The 19,950-nt window shown below is 37.7% G+C and overlaps 1 protein-coding gene across 1 annotated transcript; it reads right to left on the reverse strand.

The window, feature by feature from the left end:
• Positions 1 to 288: 288 nt before the first annotated feature.
• LOC145219040 (tetratricopeptide repeat protein 17-like) lies at positions 289 to 17,774 on the reverse strand. Its single transcript, XM_080086440.1, has 28 exons — positions 17,573 to 17,774; positions 14,056 to 14,136; positions 13,555 to 13,666; positions 12,924 to 12,991; positions 12,734 to 12,838; positions 12,374 to 12,490; positions 11,869 to 12,026; positions 11,707 to 11,806; positions 11,352 to 11,468; positions 10,981 to 11,164; positions 10,507 to 10,667; positions 10,094 to 10,180; positions 9,949 to 10,026; positions 9,548 to 9,654; positions 9,105 to 9,285; positions 8,594 to 8,686; positions 7,139 to 7,293; positions 6,769 to 6,838; positions 6,238 to 6,432; positions 4,659 to 4,781; positions 4,524 to 4,584; positions 4,161 to 4,273; positions 3,987 to 4,105; positions 3,435 to 3,518; positions 2,922 to 3,081; positions 2,615 to 2,758; positions 2,078 to 2,272; positions 289 to 924 (listed from the first exon to the last, which is right to left on the reverse strand). Exons 1-28 carry the CDS (start codon positions 17,696 to 17,698, stop codon positions 805 to 807), a joined length of 3,414 nt encoding a protein of 1,137 aa, XP_079942566.1. The 5' UTR covers positions 17,699 to 17,774; the 3' UTR covers positions 289 to 804.
• Between the last annotated feature and the right edge of the window lie 2,176 nt (positions 17,775 to 19,950).

Genomic DNA, 19,950 nt, shown 5'->3' on the forward strand with positions numbered 1-19,950 from the left:
AAATAATTGTAGTTCTATCGACCAATTCCAATTCTTTTTGCTTCTGGGGAAATCAATCTGGTTTTGTTTTTCTGCTGCCTTACAGTGTCTGGAGTCAGTTGGGAATTTTAGTGGTAGCAGTTGACACAATATATGCTTGTTTGGTAAGTAACAAAGACGTTGCCTAACCATAAAAAATGTGCTTGACCGTTTAGTGATCTTGATTACACACCCCAGTGGTAGACCTTCCTGTCAAGTTTTACGATCCTTTTTAAGTGAATTGAAACCGCTTTTTAATGAACAACAACAAAAACTAGATGACAGGTTTATTTTCACGACAACTTACAGTAAGGCACGAAATTACCGCGCCAACCACCACACACAAAAATAGTTCCTTTCCTCAAAAAAAGGTAGCCTAAAATAAAACAGAAGCCGATTTGTAGATCAATCAAGGTACTGCAAATTAATACAAAAATCATCCTTTTGCCCGGGACGGTTAAAGTAATAGCGGTCAGAAAATGGGGCATTGAGTTTCCAGGATGAACAACGGCTCTAAAAATTGCTATTGCGAGACAAATAATACTCAAAAAAAGTAACAGCGGAAAAAAGTTTGACGTATATTGGCTGACACAATTTTATTATCCGCCTAAATTGCTTCTGCTTTCAAAAATTCGCATTCAAGTCGGAGCCACAAAAATGGCTTCTTACATCAACAAAAAATCGCGATATTAAAAAAGTGACCAATCAAATGGCGTCAAACAGACAATGAAACGAAGTAAGACTGCATATCAAAGCGGTCGTCTTTTTGCGCAGAGAAAACAGGATTTAAGGCTGGTTTTGCTTCAACAAGCACGAAGCAGCCCACTTTCTTCGCTGACAATCCTGACATGCGCTGTGCAAATTCAGTGTTTCTTCGAAATGCTTCTTCGCGTTTGCGTAATCACCCTGCAAAACGGAATCAATAATCCAATTAGTTAAGTGCGAAAATGGGCCCAGTCAGCCACTGAACATGGTGTTTTTAAAGCTCGGTCCTGAAAGAAAAAACTGCCAATCTCCCCCCATTGGTTAACACAGGGGTGGGGAACCTTTTTGTTTGTGAAGGCCGCCAAATGGTTTATCGACACTCGTTCAGGCCGCACAGACTATTTCTCAGGCCAAGGACAGTGGCATTCAAACTTTTTGACTTACAGAATGGTTGATGTGCTATTGGATTTACGGTCCAAGCTAAATAAAATTCGTCGCTACATTTTCACCCTCACTACAACATTCAGGATTTTATTAACATAGAAACTCGCTTGTTTATCAATATCAATCTAAGAGCAGCTTGTGACATCACAGACGAGTTTAAGACATTCGATTATGCGCAAACAATTGTTCTTTTGCAACACAAGTAAGATTGTAGAACTTTGGTATCTTGGCAGTTCTAAGGATATCGCTTTGTGTACCAATACGCAAACATTCGGCTCTAGTTTCAAAACCGCTGCCCTAGAACCAATCAAATAGTAATGTGGAATAAAGGTAAAAAAATACGTTTCTGTCTAGTTTTCAGCGCCTGGTGCAGTGGGTATTATCAACATCCTAAATTGTATTCTGACATCGAAGGCCGCACTTAGTGCCCTAAAAGGCCGCATGCGGCCTTTAGGCCGCAGGTTCCCCACCCCTGGGTTAACAGATATTAGAAAAATACCTCCGTTTTATTATCAAACATATTATCAAACGCTCCTCCACAGACAAAAAATGGAAATATTTTGACACGGTTTATGTATAAACCACCGAAGTTAAAAAACAGTGCAACAAGAATCACATTGTTAAAACTTTCCTGTTTTTATCTCAACTACCATGACGCATAAATATTTAAAAACCCTAAAAATGTTAGTAACAGGCGCATGATTATTTGATACCTACTTTATTAACAATTCGCACCGGAACCGACAATTACCAAAAACTTTTCCACAAAAACAACTGGAATATTCACTTTAATAGTAAGCATACGGATGGCAGCAACGTTAAAACCAAAAAGTTGTTTAACCACAATGCATTTTTAACCCGGCCAATTGCTTCATTGACAATTTCAATCCCATTTAAAACCCAATCCTACCGCTGATGCATAGATGTTTGCCGCAAGTTGATGAAGACGATGAGACGATGGGTGAAGGTTTAACGCCTGATCCAGGAGATGAATAGCATCCTGGATGTTGGGGAGGCGAGCTAGAAAGTCGGCTAGTGAGAAGAGAATGGTGTGGTGGTTGGCAGTTGGAGCGAAGACGAGAGAACGAATGAGGCAGTTTAACACCTAAAATATATACTTGTAAAATCCAGAAGTCATATTTGTACCTGAAGAGTCACAAACTGGGTGTAGTTTAAAACATATCAGCGATTATACCAGTGGTTCCCAAACTTTTCAATTTTTTTCTGATATTACATAAGTTATAGAAATACTTCGAGCTCTCCGCCGTCCCTCTGAAATCACTTGGCGGACCCCAGTTTGAAAACCGCTGGATTATACGAACATTTTCAAGTTTATTGATCAGAATATTTGAATACATCGTGTCGTTTGACTACGTAACATATTTTTCTACATGATAGTTCGTTACCCGTTTACAATTTCTCCACACAGGCTCCATGTAAATCTCACCTCTTTAGCGTCACCTTGCGCCCTCCAGAAGTACGACACCAACATGGAAACTCTCCACGAGGTGGGGTTGGCGTGCATGGCCACTGCAAGTATGTACGCCACCTCGTGGACGGATTTAGCGTCACCGATTACTTCCCGCAACAACTAAAATACGACACAATTAAGCTTGTTACCAACTAAAGGTAAAACAATACAACAAAAAATTTTCAACAAAAATGATCGTTTTTTTCATATTAATAAATGCCACACGCCTCTATTAGAATTAAACCTTACTAAGTTAATTAACAGTCGTGTTTCGATTTGGTACCTGCATGAACAATGGGTCGGAGGTGTAATTGGTGAACTGATCGCGATTGACAACACTCGTCATGCTGCTGACGTCATAGAGTTGAGGCAGATCGCTCAGTTCGCAAGTCGGATCGAAAAAACTTTCTTCCTCGTTCTCAACCGATAGTAGGTCAGTAAAACTGCGATGGCAAAATTTTTATTTCCTTTAGCACAAAGATCAAGGTTCAGATAGGCGAACTGGATATGACGTTTTCATGCAAAAACATGCCAGCAGAGCTACGTTGGTTGCAGCAGCAGCAGTTCACATAAAAATGTAGTGGTTTCAAAGCCGTTATTGTCTCTCTGCAAGATGCTTAAGGATAAACAAAGTGCTGAGCCATTTTCTAGAACTTTGTTCCAAGCATCGCCTCTTTGCAAAGGGCTCTGTGGTCTACCAAATCGGCGATTTATGGATCTATCTTGGTTGTGGATTATTAGCTTACAGATACCAAAAGGCATACCAAACATCTCGAATTTAATTTCTTCTACTTACTCTAACGACCAGAATTCTTCATTCTTGTCAGGTTGATAAGTGAAGTCAACAGCCGACACAATTTCATCACAGTTTATTTCCTCTCTGCATAATAACAAACGTAGAAACAGAATAATTTTACATTTTAAACCGCTACATTCACCACTAAAGTATCCAAATAAATAGTTACAGCTATCAAGTTTTAATGTATACGTTTATAATGTATATAGGGTATACCCTATAATAGTGTTGGGTGTAACATACTGTGTTGTCAAAGGCAGTTTGTTGTGTATTGTGGCTAACCTTAGCCCAGTAGTTCTCAAACTGTGCGTCGCGACGCCCTGGTGCGTCGTTTCAATTTTCCAAGGGCGTTGCAGAATAGTTCTGTTTCGTAACTTTTTGTTGTTGTATCAATAAACACAACTTTAATAATACGTTTCTTAATTAACTTTTATTTGCTGGTGCGTCGCAAGTCCAGAAAACTTTTCCAGAGGCGTCGCAACAAAAAAAGTTTGAGAACCACTGCCTTAGCCCATCGTGCCATAGCCATCTTTTCATTGCAACAACACTTACTCTCCATCATCAATTATGTCTAATGCTGTCGCCGCTTCATGAACCAAATTTCCAAGGGAATTTCGCATTTCCGCAAGTTGCTCCATTAGTTTCTTTGCCGAAAGTAGTTTCTGATCAAGCTGCAAAGAAAGTAAACTTAACTGTAGATTAAACACAGCTATCTAATGTGATTACCTCTCCGCCACTCGAGTTGATGAGGTCATTGATTGCGTCATCAGTGTCTTTCAGCAGTTCACTTGCGTCGGTTTTACCTTCGCGTAGTTTAACAGCAATGTCCACGGCTGCTTCTACATAAAATGCCATTTAAAGTTACAACTGTTCTTAAGTAGCCAAATGTATCGATAATACAGCAATCAAACTCAACTATTTAATTTAATGCCTAATCATATAAAAAATGTAACTGAGCATGTTTCAACAGTGAGCATTAGCCGATTTAAAAATTATTTTCAAGTTCCGTTTTTTTCATTCATTTGTGAAAAGACATTGTTCCAGTTAAATCGGGAATTAGAAAAAAAATGATATTCTACCAGTAGGTACCATTTGTATCGGTGTTGTCTTCCAACTTTTCCTGGCTTTCTTCTATGTCATCTGACTTGTGCTGTGCATAAAACATGCGTCTTGCAAATAAAAAAACTTAAAACAGAAAATAAAAAGCAACCTCTCCTAATTTACCTTCTCGTCGCCGTTGGACTTTTTCTCAACGTTTTGACAATTCACGTGATCTCCAGTACAAGTTGACGCATCATTATCCTGTTCTTCAACCTCGGAAGCCACTGGGGCGCTTTTACTGTTTTCCTGCAGAATGCGTTGTATGTTTGAATTAAACTAGAAGGGTGGCTTAGCACATATTGCCCTTGCATATACACTATAACCTATTTTAAAACATTGATATATTTCCTTATTTTGTATTGGGTCCCATATTAGCCATCGTCTTTTATAACTTTAGTCGTTTCTGCAGGCAAAAACTCATGGGTCCCCACACATGCAAAGTTGAAAATAATGCAATTCAAGAGATAACCATGAGAAAGTCGGGTGTTGTAAGGTAAAACACAGTGATCGGCACTGGGCTTAAATAATAATACTATGTAGAATACAAACTATAAAATTAGATTCACCCCAGATATTGTTTGAAGTATGTCCTATTTAACGTTTTAAAAAACTTCAGGGAAGGGGACCCATAATTAGTTGATCTTTAGGCAAGAGCTTAAAAGTGCCATTTAACTTGTCCTAGTTGGGGGTACAGTCAGTGGTGGGATTCAGTCGGTTCGCACCGGTTCCATAGAACCGTCTCACGAAGTTTTATGAGATCAGCGAACCGGTTAGCATTACTGGTTACTGTCAAAGGACTTTTTGTAACAGAACCGGCTAAAAAATATGACTTTTGTGATAGAACTGGCTGACAAAAAATTTGAATCCCACCACTGGGTACAGTATATTTCCGTAATTGGACACTAAACCCAACCGTTCAATTTCATTCAAAAATCACAAGACAACGTTTGCAAAAACATGGTGTGACAAGCCTTGGTATGCAGTTTTGTTATATGGTGGGCATAAAAAACATGTTTTACTAAATCTCCCCTTACTCAAAGTAGTAAAATTTCAACCAACAGGAAAAATGCCACCCTAACAAATTCTTATAAGGGTCAATGTGTCATAAATAGTGATGGGACGATACCAGGTTTTGAAGAGGGTACCGATACAGAGTACCACATGTATATACCTTCGATACCGAGCACGATTACCGAGTACTTAAGTCTAGTGTTGTACTTAGTTGTATATCACTGGCTAATTTATCTGCCTTGGTCGGGGTACAGGCGTGCACTCACACATGCCGAAAAATGTAATCACCACGTGATAGCGAAAAAGATATACGTAAACTGGCGGAACTTTTTTCCACTTTTGTGCTGTCCGAAGCAAATATTGGCATAAAGTTGCCTGTATTCTTACTGTGTAAATCGGCCTTCGGTACTTGCACGTTGGTATCGAAAACTGAGACAAAATATTTCGATACCGAGTACGAGTATCGATACCACTGAAATCGTTCGATACCATCGATACCGAGTACCGGGTACTCGTCCCATCACTAGTAATAAAATTAGCAATCATATGTCAAACAAGCGGAAACCAAAAACATGCAGAAAATAGCTTGATAGAAAGGTGGAACCGTTGAAAAGTATATAACTGGACTTATACCCAAACATAGATTTACTTGCATACTAATTTCTTAACAAACCGCCAACTTGCCACTTACCCAGCTGTTGAGTATAGCGTCAGTTTGTTGCTGCTGTTTGAGTCGCTTAAGGTTGAAACACTTAACGACCAGCAGTGCGTGAAAGGCTTCCCGGTATTGCTGATGTAGAACCATTGCATAGTTGTAAAACTCCACAGCGCCTGTAATGTTTTCCTGTGCTTGCAGGGCGTTGCCCATACTCAGGTAGGCGGCCGGCTGTGGATGAAAATCAAAGCGTTTAAACCACTAGGTAGGCGATGCCCTTTCTGCTGAAGAACGTATATGGCAAGGTTTGAGCATTTTCAACACTGAACATAGCTTAGGTTTTGACTTTAGGCTCGCATTGGCGCTAAACGTGTGGCAGATGGTAAAGATATTTACAGACATCGGTCAGAAATCCAACTCCGGCATTTTTTAACATCTTGGTAAAAAAAACGAATATTTTTAAGAAATTGGTTGGCTCATGCGCATCTGTGTCTTCTGTAAAGCGTTCGCAACTTTTTTTTACTTAAGGTAGCTTCAAGTTAAAGGTTATGCAACTTCAAATTGTACCTCGGAGTTGTTGGCGCGAAGTGCATAGATGAGTAAATTAACGGCGTCATTCAGTTTCCCAACTCGATACCTGCAGAAAAACCAACAGGATCAGGCAAAATCCTTCTGCATCGCTGCCGAGTATTTTGCTATGGAAGCAAGTACAATCGTAGACACTGATTTATACAGTTATAGCCTGTGCAATACATTTATATACTGTACATTGATTACAAATAAGGCAAAGGAAAATTTTAAATGAGACAAACGATTGTATTATTTCTAAATCACCAAACGCAGCAACGTTGTCTGTTCGTGATGAAAATATCGGTTTGTCGTCTTCGCGTGGATAGAACAACATGTGACAATAAATCCCGTACATTTCATTACTTACATGATATTGGACAGACTGATAAGTGGAATATCAGAATGCTGCTCGGGTACATGACGTAGGCAGTGACGTAAGCACTGGACGGCTTTCGTATTGTTGCCATTGACTCGCCAGAAGAGACCAGCAAGGTTGTACAAAACCCATAGATTCTCTTCATTCTAAAAAAATTCAAAACTAAATCGCAATGTACACGTGCGATACTTGTGTGCTTAATACAAGAAAAAAGTACGTACAATGATAGAATACAACAACTTGAGCAAATAACGAAAATTTTTGCAAAAGTTACTTATCAACGTAGCACAGTGCTCTTCAACCTTTTTAGTGGCACGGAACCCTCAAGGTGTTTTGTCAAACTTTGCGGAACCCCCATAAAATAATTTTAATGTAATACAAGTATCAAAGAAAAAACATACACTTTACTTAACACACCCCAAGCGCAAAAGTTGACTTCAATTAAACGATTCACTGAAACGCATGGCCATGTTGTTGGATCGGTCGTTTCTACATTCTTGCAACTTAGCCAAGGTGTATCAAGACTGTGTTTATTACGTCACAATTGATCAATGGTGTAACCACGGTTAACTAGATCGTACAGGCGAGCATTGCTGTTCACAACAACGACATTGTGAATCATTCTTGTTTGAATTGCTACTCCAAACCGCTGTGAACCCCTGTGCGACTCTTAAAGTTCACGGAACCCCTGTAAGGGTTGTACGGAACCCTAGGGTTCCGCGGAACCCCGGTTGAAGAGCACTGACGTAGCAGCATACCTTTTTCTTATTTAGACATAATGAAAAAAAAACATTACTAATTGCAACATAATGCCCTTGTTGCGGTTTTTGCGTTAAAGATGAACAAGCGACGTATCATAGGTGAGATGGCAAACATGCGAATAAACGAATTTGCCTTTACATTTTCAAACAAAGACCACCAGTGTGGCATGTTTGACATATCCGCCACTATTCTCAACACATAATGATCGGACGTATCCGACCCGCTGTCGTTTTAATGCGAAACAAGCGACAATGTGGCTCTAGCACATAACAAGGCGTCTTTGCATGCCTAACAGTTCAACAGAAATTTCCACCAAGGCGGATTTACGTCGCAACAGGAATACTGCTTGAAACAATAGGTGGCTATAAACGCTTAATGTATTTCGGTAGATGATGGAGTGCATTTAATACGCAAGCTGGTTGATTGTTTGCGGGTTGACTACTATTGACGCAACATATACCGAAACTAAATATTTGGCCTAACAGATCAGCAATATCAATGGCCTTTTGAATGCTTTAAACGTAAGCATATATTACAAACATCTAGCCTGCGGTGGGATTTGAACCTGCGACCAAGGGATTTTCGGGTTTTTCTGATACCTATTTCGTAATTTGGAGTAAAAAAGTAATTTTGCAGAAACGTTCGCAGTCTGCAGTGGGATTAAGAAATAAACTGCCATTTTACCTCCGTTTTTTGTGCTTTTTCTATAGCGGTGAGAATTCGTTGTCCAAGGTCGTCTGGCCAAACTCTTCCTTCGTTAACATGCATCAAGAGAAACTGCAATAAGAAAAAATACTTTATAAGACCAAATGTAGCATTGCTGTATATTACAGCATGTATTTGCACGATTGTCACACAGTCTTAAATTAAACTCTTACTTTCATCACTGACATAGAAAAAAACTCGGGATCAATCACTGCAAAAATATAATTATTCTAAAGCACAACATCAAGTGAAACCAAAACCAGACGGGACAAACTGAACGCATTCATGTGTAGGACTTTCGGGGCATTGTTTACTAAGCTTCCTGTTAGCATCGTTTCGAGTCATTAGGATCTATTATACATTGAAACACCAAGACAATATTTTCAATGATTCCTAATGAAAAGCTTTCAAATGACCCAGTAGTAAATGCATTTGGTTGAACATTTTACCGTCTCTATATTTTACACGACACAATAAGGCACATACTTACATTGTTTAAATAAGTGTCTTGCTTAAACATGACCACCACGTCTTTAATGTCGATTCCTGGTATATTATCGTATGCAGTGCCCTCAACTTGTTCGAGTTCGGCACAATCAGGTAACTTCCACGGGGTCGGATGCATCTCTCCTTGCGCGACACCGATGTACGTCGTCAACAGCTCACGTGACCTGACAGGGAAATTTGATTTTAAACCTTTACCGCCAAAAAATGTTTTCTGCTAGTTAATTTGATGCATGTCAGCAAACGCTATGTAGGGCAGCGACTAAGGTACCATCTTGCTATGTGTCATCTTGCAGGTTGTAAACAAGTATGACGCCATTTTCTCGGTGGCATGAGTGATTCATTTTTCATTCAGCCATCGAAAACACAAACGGCGAATAGCAGTTGTTTCAGAGCACATGTTAAGGTAACTTAAACACTGAACCTTACTTAAAGCCTCGTGTTTCCGGATCAACGTATGCCGAAGGAAACTCGTCCCAGGCTGGATAATGGTCCACGTACTTGTCACAAGACTCCTGTGGGGGCCAACTCGGGTCCTAAGTGCAAATGATAAATTGCCACATGCTTAAGGTCCATTATAGGATGTTTAGTGCCAAATGTTTTTAAGTATGACACTGTAATTTCCCGGGGCGTTTAAAGCGGATTGGTTATGTTTTTACACCACTGAGTTACAATAGTTAATGATACACTGTTACTTTTGAGTTTAAAACAGCGATTACTGGTGTTCACTTGCACTAAAGCAATGTTTTTAGTAACACTTTGGTTCTATACTTTTGTGCATGGGTTCATTGTAACCCTAAGATACGTAAATTATACAACACTTTTCCCACCCTCCAATCGTATTGGGCTTGTCGATATGCGGAGGTGACATTATCATTGTTTTCATCCACCACATTCTCGTTTTCGTCCTGAAAAGGTATTGTCGTTATGAAGCACTGTATTGTATGTACGATCGTCACCTTACACAAAACTTACTTTCAAGTTATCAACATTCTGTGCAACGTCAACTGGCGATTCCAACAGTGTTCCGTCTGCTGTTGTGCCGAATTTCATAGAACTAATCTGTGAGAATTTACAAGACTGTGATTAAATTGTTACTGGCACATGTGAGCTAAGACCACAAATTAGAGCTAAGGCTTTTGACACGTAAACAGATATACACATCATAGTCAGTTCACAAGCCATTTCCAAAATAAGAAAAATATAGCCTGCGGTTGGATTCGAACCCACAACGCTCTACTAACTGATCAAAGGTAAACCTGCCTAATAACATCTAACACCGTTGCCTATCGGGTATACTGCACATGTTAGCTTTACAGTGAAAAAAAACTATATATGAAGCCGACATGTGTCACCTATTACAACCAATCCCCACTGTACTCACTTACCTCAATTTTATGCATAGCAACGGCAGGAATCGGTTTAACAGAATCGACCACATAATCTACAGGGTGTTTTTTCGAAGTGGAAGTCGAACCACTAGATGTAGTGGGAAGGTTGCACACCAACACGGAACCACTCTTGTTTCCACGGACTTGGCATTTATGGTCTATTAAAACACAAATCATATGGTTGCATTGGGCTGCAGTGATTGTGGTTCTGGCCTGTAGGAAGCACCAAACAATTATGCTATAAGAAGGCTAAACTTTTTTACGTTAGTAAAAATGAATGTGTTCAAATTAGGTTTAATCAGTAACAAAATGTTTGACTGACAATAAATAAGGAAAACATTTTGGTGATATTTATTCTCGTAAAGTTTCAACCTAAAACACAACAAAACTAACAAACAACAAGACAACTTACTTGATGTGTCTGTAAACAGCTAAGCTAAAAAGTTCCAACAAAAGCGATTTACAACTTACTGAAAGTTCCCTCTTTGATCCGTTGATGTTCGTAATACATGTGTTGGTCAACCTGCGTTTTCGCCGAGAGACGGAGTTGATAGAAATTGTTTTGTTTCTCGAGAAAATCTTCATGCTTTACTTTGTATTTCTGCAGTTCCCTCAATGTCCGTTGCAAGCTCTGGTGCTGAGCTTCCAATTTTTCCTTAACAAAGTGTCACCCTCTTTAATATATTTTTTTTAAATCTGCCATATTGGTTGCCTATGGGTAACATCAAGTTAGTAATAAGTCAGTATTTAAAACAATTTTGCAATTAAGATTTTGCATGTAAAAACTGTTTCAACAGGTAGTGGTTAATATATATCACCAATCCACAATAACTATAACTTACTTGCAGTTTGAATTGACATTTTACTGCAGAAAGTCTTGATTTGGCCGCTTGAAAGTCACTTTGTCCTTTTAGCGTTTGCTCGTAGTAATATATTGACTCGTTATATTCCCCGAGAACCTAAACGCAAACAGAAATATACATTAAAAGCTGTTGATTTAAAACTAAGGGCGCCTGTTCAGAGTTCCAAAATAAATAAAAATTGTGGTAAAAGGACAATATAAAGACTATAAGACTATTTTGACAATGACTGGAAGGAATAAAAAGTGTCTTGCGAAAAAGTTTTACATTACTGATCACAGCATTAACCGCAAGGGTAAGTACCAAATTATTCATAGAGAGTCATACCACGACTCACCGCGTACATATTGGCGATTGAAAAATAGTTGACGTTGTAGGCATCAGAAATATCCAAAACATGATGCATAACCGCTGTTGCATTGAGCGTGTAGTGAGCCCTAATTACAGGAATCAATGTTATAGAAAGGTTCAAATTTATTCCACCCTATTAGATAAATACCTGTGTAAAATATTGGCTAGATTAACAAGCGCAACGTCTTTCATTTCTTCAGGTGAGTAATGCAATGCTCTGCGAATACATTCGATAGCTGCATCCATGTCTCCCTTCATTCGCCAGTAGAAAGAGGCCAGATTGTAAAGGACCCATGATGTTTTGTTCTGAATGCAAAACAACAACTAAATTATTATACAGGGACTGATTTAGTGCTTTCATTTTTCCTGTAGTCACGAATTGATGACCCCGAATCACCGCAGTCGTTGCTTTACTTGCTAGGACATTTCATTCATAAGAAAATGTGTGCAGCTGGTGGCAAGAGGTTGGCATATGAGCTAATGAAGCCAACTTAAGGTACTCCTGTTTTTTTGGAGTAACAGTTCATTTATTTGATTAATATCACACAACGTTTTAGCAGATTTTGTTGTGAAATATGGCTGCAACAAATAACACCAAATTCACACTTATTATTGTTAGAAAGCATTTTGTAAAATAGGTTATTAATGCATACCTTCTGCAAAGCCTCATAAATTACGGTTGCTGCATTTTTCTCATCTTCTAAAAAACTTAATGTAGCTTTGAGACCAAGCATTGGCTGCTTTGGAATGTTCTTTCGATCTTGCACACCCTAAAAGTAATTGCTATCACAGTGCTTCATTTTCTGGTCCTGTTTATCTTGTTTGTTTACAATTACATCATCAATGCTTTTAATCGCATTGTTGATAAATTTACATGGATATTTTGCCATTTTGTTTTAAGTCCAGTTCACTATCCCTATGTTACAACAAAGGTACCAAAAATATGTTTACAACAAAATTATTTTTTGACAATGAAATTAGAGTAACTCTGTTTTTATATTTTTTGCAATTACCTTCAAATGATCATAGGCATGAATACTGAATGGCAGTTCAACAAGCGTTGAGCAGTTCGGTTCCATAAAAGGCCCTTTTGCTCTTTTTTTGATGTGGTCATAAATCTGGGCAAACATTAGTGTTACAATGTCCTGCTTAAACTCAGTATGCAACCAAAAAAAAAACAATTTAAAAACAAAAATGTATTACCTCTACATCCTTGTGGTCCAGTGGAAGAACTGAGGTAACGAACATGTCAAAATCTGGCAGTCGTTTTCCTGGTAAATTAAACAAGATGCTGGAATAATTATACAAACAACATCCTGCCTAATGTAAGGCCAAAACAATTGCTTTAGTTGTGAACTACCGGACAATTAAATGCCTATACTGGTGGTTCATCACAAGTAGCAATGAATTTGTTGTGTACAATAAAATAATCTAAATATGTAATACGTAAAGAACGTGAAGTCGTAAACTGGGGGGGAAATGTCTGTTTTTATTTACATAGTTGTTATTTGTCAAATTAGAAAAGTCAAGTTTTACATGAAAGGATTTAAAATTTGATCACTGTATTTACTCATATGTTGGGCTATTATAAACTAGTTGCATAAATCTTTCTGCTGTTACATAGTAAAACTAATAATTTATAATCAATTGTTGGTGAGGCATATAATTGTATACTGCATAATGTACATGTTTGTATCACGAGTGTGTAAAAAAAATGCTGGGCGGTCGAAAAATATTAAAAACTGTGAGCTGCCCTTAATGGTAGTCTGCACAAATTGTTGGGTAAAGAACTTTGAAGGTTGCAGTTTACAGTCGAACAAATGTGGCATCGTACCAGCTGAACGGCAATCTTTATCTCTTCGATAGTGCCTGCTCTCAAGGTCTGTGTCCTTATCCTCATTTGAGTCTATATCTTCTTGCTCTTGAAGGAGTTTTTCTTTCATTTTCTAATAAAATTCAATAATAGTCTGTGCCAACAAATGAAACACAGGGTTACATGAAAGATGGAGACAAACCAATCTGTTTTGACAATAACATCAAGCATTTGTTGTTAAAACCAGTATTGCCCTTTAAACCGGAAACATTCATCAGATTTTCATAATCAGCATATGTTGGCCAACTATTTTTTTTTAAAAGACTGACTAAACTAATATACAAGTTCCTATTTGTTATCAAAACAATTATTTAACACTCAACATGTAATTAAATTTGTATTTATGTATAAATATACATTGTGAACCAATTTTTCACTTTTCCTGCTAAAAAATATGTTTACTAGTTTTCACAAAAAACTTTTTTTTCAAAAAAAATCTATATGTGATACTTCTCTATGTACCTTCAAATACTCATGTTTTGTTTCTTGTCTCATAAAAGTTACCAGATCCTCAGGCTTCTTCATAGCGAATGGGGATTCAAGCTAATTATAACAAAAAAAAGTTGTTGTATTTAAAAAACTATACATATAAAAACTAGAATGGTGGCTTTCTGATATACTTCCATTTTATATATTCTATACGATATTTACCAATTTACTATACACATCATTTGATCTACACATATGATTGTTTTTGTAAACAAAAACTAATGGGTCCCCACACGCGTGTTTGTGCGGATTTACGGTAAACAAATGTTGCGGTGATTTTTAAATTCTTAAGAACAAATTTTTAGAAAGCGTTAACCCAACAATGAAAAATTTTGTTGTATTTTTTTGCACTATTATTGTCGTATAATTACAAAAGCATTAAAAAAGAACGAAACAAATACTTTCAATTTAATCTCTTGCTTTGACCCAGATATTGTCGTCCAAGGTCGGGTTTTAAACACAATTTTTTTCTAGAAAGCTGTAACAGTTGTGTTACAGACAATTAAAATACGATTTGCTGCAAGTGTATACATAACTTTTCATTTAACTTTGTTTCGCAAAACGAGTTTTTCATTTAACTTTGTTTCGCAAAACGAGTACCATTGACCTGTAGTAACCTTTAGGGTGCACACACCAAACGACTGTTTGACCTTTTGACACCGTTTTCAATAGCACGCCGTCCTTGGTGTTCAACAACACCGTTTGACCTAATTTATATACGCCTTGAGTATTTGATTAAAAAAAAAACAAAAAACGCTACGTTATGGCGAAAGAAAGTTCTGAACTGTGTTAGTAATACCTACTAATTGACCTTAAGTAACCCGTGGTCATGCAGCGGCCAACCTAACAACGAGCATTTAAAAAACTTTTATCTTGCAAAAAAGTCAAGTTTATTTTTTCATATTTAGTTTGTTTAACAAAGTTTTGCTTGACATTATACGAAACCGAAGCACGCTTATTAGGTTTAAATCGCGTCATATGTGTGAAACCTTTGCCAAAACTGAAAATGTGAGTGATAACTTAATAAAACGACATGCATTGCTGTGCAAAACAGCTGATTTCTAATCACCGAAACGACGTCTCGTAAAACGTCTGTCCGACGTCAAGCTGAGCCCTCCCGCTCTGCCCTATTATTCGTAAACGTACTCTCTTGGGACTTCTGCCTACAGTGTCTTTCTTGACCAAACGAGCGTTAGACACATTTACGTTTTCGGGGGTCTGTGGGTGTGTCGCTGGGTCATTCGGGGTCAAACTTCAGGTGGATCAAGTTCAGATTAATATCTAACATATGTCCAAATTTGAATAAATTTGAAGCACTCTTTCTTTACTAAACGACCGTTACAAACCAGCGTTAAAAATTTTACGTTTCGGGGGCCTGTGGGTGAACCGCTGGGTAATTTGGGGTCAAACTTCTGGTTGACCAAGTTTGAATTAATATCTAACATATGTCCAAATTTCAATAAATTTGAAGTACGCTTTCTTCACTAAACAAGCGTTACAGACCAGCGTTAAAAATTTTACGTTTCGGGGGCCTGTGGGTGAACCGCTGGGTAATTTGGGGTCAAACTTCACGTGGACCAAGTTTGGATTAATATCTAACATATGTCCAAATTTGAATAAATTTGAAGCACTCTTTCTTGACCAAACGAGCGTTACAAACCAGCGTTAGACAGAAAAAAGAAAAAAGAAAAAAGAAAAAAAGAAAAAAAAAATACGGACAAAAACAATATGTGTCCCCTTCAGGGAAGGGGACCCATAATAAACAGTTGTATTCTTAACTGGATGGTTACAACATACTAAAGACAGTTGGGGGCCAATGCCTTTTTAGAGATCAGTACAATGGTTTCTTCCTTAAGATCAGAAATGCTAAGTAGAACCTTTCAACAACTAAAAAACAGCACATTTTATATCAGACTTGGGGCCCAATGCTTTTTTGTCAAAATTGTTGAAGACTGATTATTTGGAGCAATAAAAGAAAACAAGCATCAAACTAGAAGGGTGGCTTAGCACATATTGCCCTTGCATATACACTATAACCTATTTTAAAACATAAATATATTTCCTATGCTTATTAGTGACCGTCTTTTATAACTTTAGTCGTTTCTGCAGGCAAAAACTCATGGGTCCCCACACATGCAAAGTTGTAGATAATGCATTTCAATAGATAACCATGCAAAAGTCGGGTGTTGTAAGGTAAAACACAGTGATCGGCACTGGGCTTAAATAATAATACTATGTAGAATACCAACTATAAAATTAGATTCACCCCAGATATTGGTTGAAGTATGTCCTATTTAACGCTTTAAAAAAACTGACCCATTTTAGGGGGCTAGTAGGGTAACTAATTGGGTTCGACACACAAACTAAAAATATATAAAAACCACAATGACTCAATCAATAGTACTGCAAAATTTCAGCCCAATCCGCCAATGTTTAAAATTTTGACCACTAGAGGTTTTTGAGCAACAACCGATAATGTTTCTGACGTCATAGGGCTGTTAACAAGCCCCTAACTGCCATGGCGCAAAAACGACCACCAAGAAACCCACCAACGAGCAACAAACAACTGGTTGCCCTTGTAACACTATTGCTCCAAAGAAATCTTTCGTTTGTGGTGCCCAGTACCATACAAATACGTTTTACACTTTAGGGGCTTGTGGGGTAAATGTTAGGACTACAGGGTTGAACACAACAATTGACAACTATAAATGGCATACTATACAAGAAATCCAAATTTCAGCCAATTCTGACACTGTTTAAAAACTCACCCATTTTAGGGGGCTAGCGGGGTAAATACTGGGGTTATCAACAAAAACAAAGTGGGATGCACATCTACATGAATATATCTACCATCTATGTAAATTTCAGCCAAATCCATCAAACATTTGCTGGAAAAACGAGTCGGACAAACTTTGGGTAAAAACACCCATTTTAGGGGGCGAGCGGGGTAAATACTGGGGTTATCAACAAAAACAAAGTGGGATGCACATCTACATGAATATATCTACCATCTGTGTAAATTTCAGCCAAATCCATCAAACATTTGATGGAAAAACGAGTCGGACAAACTTCGGGGAAAAAATACCCATTTTAGGGGGCTAGCGGGGTAAATACTGGGGTTATCAACAAAAACAAAGTGGGATGCACATCTACATAACTATATCTACCATCTGTGTAAATTTCAGCCAAGTCCATCAAACATTTGATGGAAAACGAGTCGGACAAACTTCAGGGAAAAAATACCCATTTTAGGGGGCTAGCGGGGTAAATACTGGGGTTATCAACAAAAACAAAGTGGGATGCACATCTACATAACTATATCTACCATCTGTGTAAATTTCAGCCAAATCCATCAAACATTTGATGGAAAAACGAGTCGGACAAACTTTGGGGAGAAAAAAAAAAGGAAGAAAAAACAAACAAACAATTTGAGTAAAATCAATATGTGTCCCCTTCACGGAAGGGGACCCATAACAATACTAAAAAATACCTGTTGCTGTATTCTCCCATCTTCTGTTACCACCCAATGTGTACTTGCCTGACTTTGCAAAGCCAGTAACAAGGCACACACTATAGATAACATGCATTGGGAATGCATGCGTAAGATTGAAAACATTTTTTCAATGAATTAAAGTACATTTAAACACTTCCTTGCCATAAGCTTTGTCATAATAACCTAAATTTATGAAAACAAAATGGTAGCATGTTGGTTACATGGTCCAGCTGTTTAGGCAACATCATAATTATTCATTGCCTTTTTTGATTAGTCAAGTTACTAGTTGTATTTTTCATGTGCAATAAAATTGATAGTAGATCAATCAAAGCCTTTTTTAAATCCCCAGAACAGTGATTCACAAAGTTTTTTATGTTCTCCTTACAAAACGAATAACTGTCAACTCCTCTCTAACAAACATAAAAAGTTCCTGCAAAAAGTGCTCATAATTGAAAGCTTACTGATAAACTTTCTGTCCAAATTGAAAAGATTGGGTAGACGTCTTATTTTTTAAGAAACCTTTATCTTCTTATTCAAAGGTTCTTAACCTTTTGGGAGAAGTTTCCCATTAAAGTTTTAAAGTTAATTACCAAATTGAATTTCCCCCTTCATAATTTCACTTTAATGTTCTGCACACAAACAATTTGTTCTTTATTTAATAGAAAATACTTAAATTTGTGTCCTTAGATATCCAAGTAAAAGTTTGAACATCAATTTTAAAATCATTGACTTATACCATTTCCCGCTTCATGTACATAATTTTCCACTGGTGGGAAATTTCCCACTGGTCAAGAACCACTGTTTTGATTAATAGCCGGGTAAAAAACATATTTTGCCCTAAATAAACAAATAATAAATAATTGTTTTTATTACAACATATTGTTTTTGCTTTGTTTCCCCCTGCAACTAAAATCCTGTCATAAATAAAAAAAATCTAAAAAGGAAGTCAAGAGGTACCCGACTACCCGTATTAGAATAACTGCTTTATAAGGAAACCCATAAGGAACATGAATTTTATTCTCCACTTTAAGTACAACTTTGATGGTGATATTATAGTGTGGTAACAAAACAGTCATACAAAACTATACAACTAACTACCAACGTAAACTGACAACCCTTTGCTTTGTAAACCAATAACGAGTGGTTCAACGTGTGTAAACAAAACCTGTGTCAAATTTTCGCGGTGCCTTCGAAAACTGCAGGTGCGCTAGGTGCGTTTGGTCCGCTAGGTACTTCGCTTGGTAAACTACAGGTAACTCGTTTTAATTCAACAAAGCCTGTAAATAGTGCAGGTAACCTTTTTTGAAACGAGTAAACTCGTAGTTACTGCGACGTAACGTAATAATGCTGTATGTACTGTTTTTAAGGTTGGGTTAGGGTTGAGGTTAGGGATCAGAGTTTAGGGTTCAGAGTTTAGGGTTTTGGTTGTGTGTTGGGACTATCGTAACACTTTTCCAGCATTATTTGCGTGTTATAACGTTAACTGCAGTATTTGCGATTTGTCGCATAAAAACAGGACAGCTGTAGTATTTTCGAGTTACGTCGTACCTATTCTGAGTTTAATCGCACCAAAGAGAGTTACCTGCACTATTTTTAAGTTACGTTGCACGAAAAAAGGTTACCAAGCGAGGTACCAAGCGCACCTAGCGCACCTGTAGTATTCGAAGGCACCCAAATTTTCGTGCAGACGCAGACCTACACAACACTTCCATTTGCACTGACTAATTTGCCACACAACAACTCAACCATAACCAATACTGTCCCAAATTCACAAACATCATATTCTTTAGTTTTTTGGAGGGGTTTAATTACCGTAACAAAAAAAGAGTTTTTACTTGGTTTGTAAGGGCTGGATGAAGTGTTATGCAAAGTAAGCACTTGCTTGAAGCATCAAGGAAGGGGGCACCGTAGAATCGTTTCATAGTCGAATTTTCAGAGATTTAGAAAATACAATTCTTGGGAGCAGTGAAATGAATTTGCCGATGAATTGATACTGCGTCGTCTTACAGTAAAACATTGTAGTAATACAACATTTTTTTTAGCTTTTAGGATCCCTTGTTCGTCACGTACCCTCTCTTAACGAGTCATTATTGTACATAGGGCACCAAAGTCTCACTAACTGCCAGTCCGGGCATCCAAAAAGCTTATGAAAGGTTGTTTGTTGTTGTTCAAAATGTTAAACGGTCACCATATTAACAACAAATATTTGCGTAGTTTTACATTTGGGCTTAAATTTGATCAAGCTTAGTAAGGTACGTAAAGCCCGCATTAAAATAATCCAATATCCGAGTCTCGGTAACCTGTAGCCTATAGGCTACCTTCCCCGATAATAAAGAACACTAGGGTACATTAAATTTATTTTATTCGCAGGGTTA

Source organism: Phallusia mammillata, chromosome 1, assembly GCF_965637545.1.
Source record: "Phallusia mammillata chromosome 1, kaPhaMamm4.hap1.1, whole genome shotgun sequence".
Lineage (NCBI taxonomy): Eukaryota > Metazoa > Chordata > Ascidiacea > Phlebobranchia > Ascidiidae > Phallusia > Phallusia mammillata.